The sequence below is a fragment of the Portunus trituberculatus genome, chromosome 40 (genome assembly GCF_017591435.1).
Source record: "Portunus trituberculatus isolate SZX2019 chromosome 40, ASM1759143v1, whole genome shotgun sequence".
NCBI classification, from domain to species: domain Eukaryota; kingdom Metazoa; phylum Arthropoda; class Malacostraca; order Decapoda; family Portunidae; genus Portunus; species Portunus trituberculatus.
In genome coordinates, this window is record NC_059294.1 from 10270975 (window position 1) to 10275000 (window position 4026).

Consider the following 4026-nt stretch of genomic DNA (forward strand, 5'->3'; position numbering starts at 1 on the left):
TTCGTATATTTGTGCATGACTTTTTTCTTCTTTTTATTTTCTTTTTTCCCACCAAGCCTCGTGTAGTGCGAGGGCTCAGCACGGCGCACTGTGCTGACATGAGCAGGTGCCGTGTTTATGGTGGGACCTTTTAAGGCACCACCAGCCTGTTTGTATTATTACTTGGGCAGGAGATATATTAATTAGCGGTGTCCGGTTGCGTCTGTGTGTGTATGTATATGGTAAGTACACACACACACACACACACACACACACACACACACACACACACACACACACACACACACACACACACACACAAGAGGGGGAAATGTCACCAAAGAATTATGGCTTTCTCTTTTATTTCCATATTATCACAAAAGAGGAACACAACCTTCCTCTTCGTCACACATTCTTCCCGGCGAGTCTCTCAGTGGCTCCCCGTAACTCTACCCGCCTCCTCTCTCCTCTTCTCTCCTCTCCTCCCGGCGGTCCAGTCCAGGTTGCGCTGCGTTAGCCAGGGATGCTTACATTGAAGTATATACAGTTACTGGTGAAAATAAATGGCTTACATGTAACACGTCTATTATGAAAGGTAGAAGGAAGATGATGCTGTACAGAAAGAAGGAAAGATTTGTGTGTTTGTACGTGTGTGTGTGTGTGTGTGTGTGTGTGTGTGTGTGTGTGTGTGTGTGTGTGTGTGTGTGTGTGTGTGTGTGTGTGTGTGTGTGTGTGTGTGTGTGTGTGTGTGTGTGTGTGTGTGTGTGTGTGTGTGTGTGTGTGTATGATTGAGTACATTCAAAACATATATTTCTGTCTGGCAATCTCGAAAGAAGTACTCACACACACACACACACACACACACACACACACACACACACACACACACACACACACACACACACACACACACACACACACACACACACATCGGTGCCCCTCAGTGATACTCTATTCCTCCTAATCTTTGAGACCATCATAGACACGCCCTTAGGAACGCTTACTCGGGTATCAACGGCAGACACACACACACACACACACACACACACACACACACACACACACACACACACACACACACACACACACACACGAACCAGTAAAAAAAAGGTTTTACTGTATTTGTTTTCCTTTACGTTTGAAATGTGCCAAATTTCCATAGGATTTTGAAGGCCATTCCAGTATAAGTGTTATTGGATACTGTATAAGTTTTCCCCTACCATTATATCAAGCATACAAGTGTATTTTCATGTATGGTGAAAGAGATGACATTATTAGAACAGTTATTGTGAGGTTAACTGGTTCTTGTGTGCTGATCAGTGATGAATACGTGTGTGTGTGTGTGTGTGTGTGTGTGTGTGTGTGTGTGTTTGTGTGTAGAGGCGGAAAGACAAGAGGGAGCAGCTCAGACCAGGTCACGATTCCAGGTCTTGCATCGCTCCGTCAGGTGTCAGGAGTAGGGCGAAGGGGTCAGCCTCAGGTAGTGGTGGAATGTCGTCAAACAAGTCGAGATTATCATCCAACACACAACATGAGTCGTCGGAGAGCAAATCACTCAAGTCACTATTGCTGCCGAAGGAGGACCGGACGAGTGAGAAAGACTGCAAGGAGGAGGGCATGGAGGACGAGGAGGGAGGGGAGTAAGAGAAAGAAGAGGACGGTGACGTGGAGGAGGATGGAAAGGAGGAAAACGAAGGGAAACAAGAAGAAAGAGATGAGAGATTTGACTGCTCCTCTGATATGTGTGTGAGGTGATGATGGGCGCTGGCATTTCCCCCACATGCTGCAGGAGGTTGAGAGTTGTGGGCGCTGGGCAGTGAGTGGTCGAGGTGGATGTCACTGAGAAAGATGTTTCCGGGCCGCCTTCCGTCCTCCAGGATGTGGGACAGCGCCCTGATGTAACTCACAGCTAGTCTTAATGTCGTGATTTTGGTCATGGCGGACGCAGGTTCCGCTCTCCTGCTGCAGAAGTCAGGGAGAATGCGTCGTAGTGTTTCAAATGCATCGTTTATTTCCTTCATGCGGTGTCTCTCGCGGGCATTGGCTGTCTTGCGGCGGTACTTGGACAGTGGCGGCGGTCTCGACTTGGGGACTCGAGAATCGTTATTTTTCAGACTCCCTCTTTCTAGCTGTTGTAGTCGCCGCACGACCTTCCGCGGGCGAAGGCTATATTTTTCAGTGGTTTTTGATGAGCTTCTGTGTAAAGCGTGCGTGTTGTTACTGGTGGTGGTGGCGGTGGGAGTCGCGGTGGGAATTTCTGTGCGTTGGACCATCTTACTGTTTGGTTCCATAGAAGTAAATCTGATTCGCACTTTTTCGCTCTCAGAAATCATGATATTTTTGGGCACATACGGTATCTTTGACCTTCAAAATGCAATACGGATGTCGCGTTTCCAGTTTCACTGACTTTTCTCGCATAAAAATTCATGTTATACACTGGAGTTTATAAATAGAAGGGAAAAAATGTGCAAACGTTTGTAAATAATATTTTCACATATACTTGAATAGAATCAGAACAGGAAATTATTGAGAATGACTATCTAAATAAACACACTGCACCGCTTTTTGTATGTACTTCTGTCGTCCGCATTTATCAGTTATACAAGAGTCGAATTTTCTTTTACTTCATTTTACAACAGCACTGCATCGAGGCTTATCAGGCTAATGGACACATACGCAGAACACAATTCCCACAATTCACACAAAATACTCCACATCAACGCAGATCTTTCAACTTGGGCTTTTTTCTTGCATTATCTTGAGTATTGTCTTATCACTCCATTCTTTTTTTTTTTTGGGGAAATATCGCCTTATTTATTTCATCTTTTCTTTCTAGTTATCTTAATTCCGTCTCTTGTATGTAGTTTGCAGTATCGTAGGTATCAGGTGGGCGTGTTGGGTGGCGCGGCGTGGGTATTTGACAGCAGCGATGGACACAGCTGATTGGCCAAGGTAATTTGTAAGGCTGATCAGCACGATTGGTCGGGAGAGGGATTGTAGCGGCGCACACTTACATCCGGGCAGAACGAGTGGTTGGCTTGGCTTACTGGTGCTCTGATAAACACAACAGATGACCTCCGCTAATTTGCACGATTGTCTTCCTCGCTGATGATGCTCGATAGACACTTCCCGGCGCTGCTCGGTTGGGCGGAACGGGAAGGGCTCCTCGGCGTGAGTCGCGGCACCCTCGCCTCCTCCCTGTGCTCTCCTTCACCGCAACATAAAGTTTCTCGTCGCTGCTTCAAAGTCCCTTCAGACGAAAGTCACGGAAACGCCAACTGCGTCCACTGTTCCTGAGAAAATAGTACTGATAAATCTTGTATTCCTCGACTCGTTTTGAATTTTTAATATCTCTACCGTCTATAACATGATACAAATGACTACTGCTGCATTATGAACTGTAATCTTTGTAATATAAATTGGGAAATTCCAAAATAAACTACCTATAAAATGGCGTTTGTTTGAAGCGATCATGTGTTGGACGTGACTTCAATGCGAGGTCGAGTAGTGATCCAAGGCGCACGAGGGAGAGCGGGCGGCACCTGCTCGCGGCTCCAGGGCAGAGGCTGCACTGATCATCTTGGGTCCCGGGCTTCTCTCCACTCGCAGAGCACCCGACCCTCTCCGTCACCCTCCTGACGTCACACTTCAATGACGTCACACGCACACTTTGATGCCACAATAATGAACAGTGTGAGATAATTGAACCCCGAACGTCTTAACACAAACCGCAAAAGAAATTTAATCCATGTTGATATTCCAGCAACATCCATTTTGTTGTTAGTTATGCCGGTGATGGTGGTGCTGGAGTGTGTCTGCGTGCGTGTGTGTGTGTGTGTGTGTTGTGTGCGTGTCTAATGGTGTGTTACCATCCCGTAGAGTGTGCGTGCGTGTGTGTGTGTGTGTGTGTGTGTGTGTGTGTGTGTGTGTGTGTGTGTGTGTGTGTGTGTGTGTGTGTGTGTGTTTTTGAAGTTTTCTTTGCACTGATATTCAATCATAATTTATTCTTGTCTCCCTGTCTGCTTGTCTTAGATTTTGTCTCTGTCT

General features: G+C 46.4%; 1 protein-coding gene across 1 annotated transcript; it reads right to left on the bottom strand.

The window, feature by feature from the left end:
* Window positions 1-324: 324 nt before the first annotated feature.
* LOC123516019 (helix-loop-helix protein delilah-like) lies at window positions 325-3657 on the bottom strand. The gene is made up of 2 exons (XM_045275019.1): window positions 3423-3657; window positions 325-3272 (listed from the first exon to the last, which is right to left on the bottom strand). Exon 2 carries the CDS (start codon window positions 2310-2312, stop codon window positions 1395-1397), a length of 918 nt encoding a protein of 305 aa, XP_045130954.1. The 5' UTR covers window positions 2313-3272; window positions 3423-3657; the 3' UTR covers window positions 325-1394.
* Window positions 3658-4026: the final 369 nt, after the last annotated feature.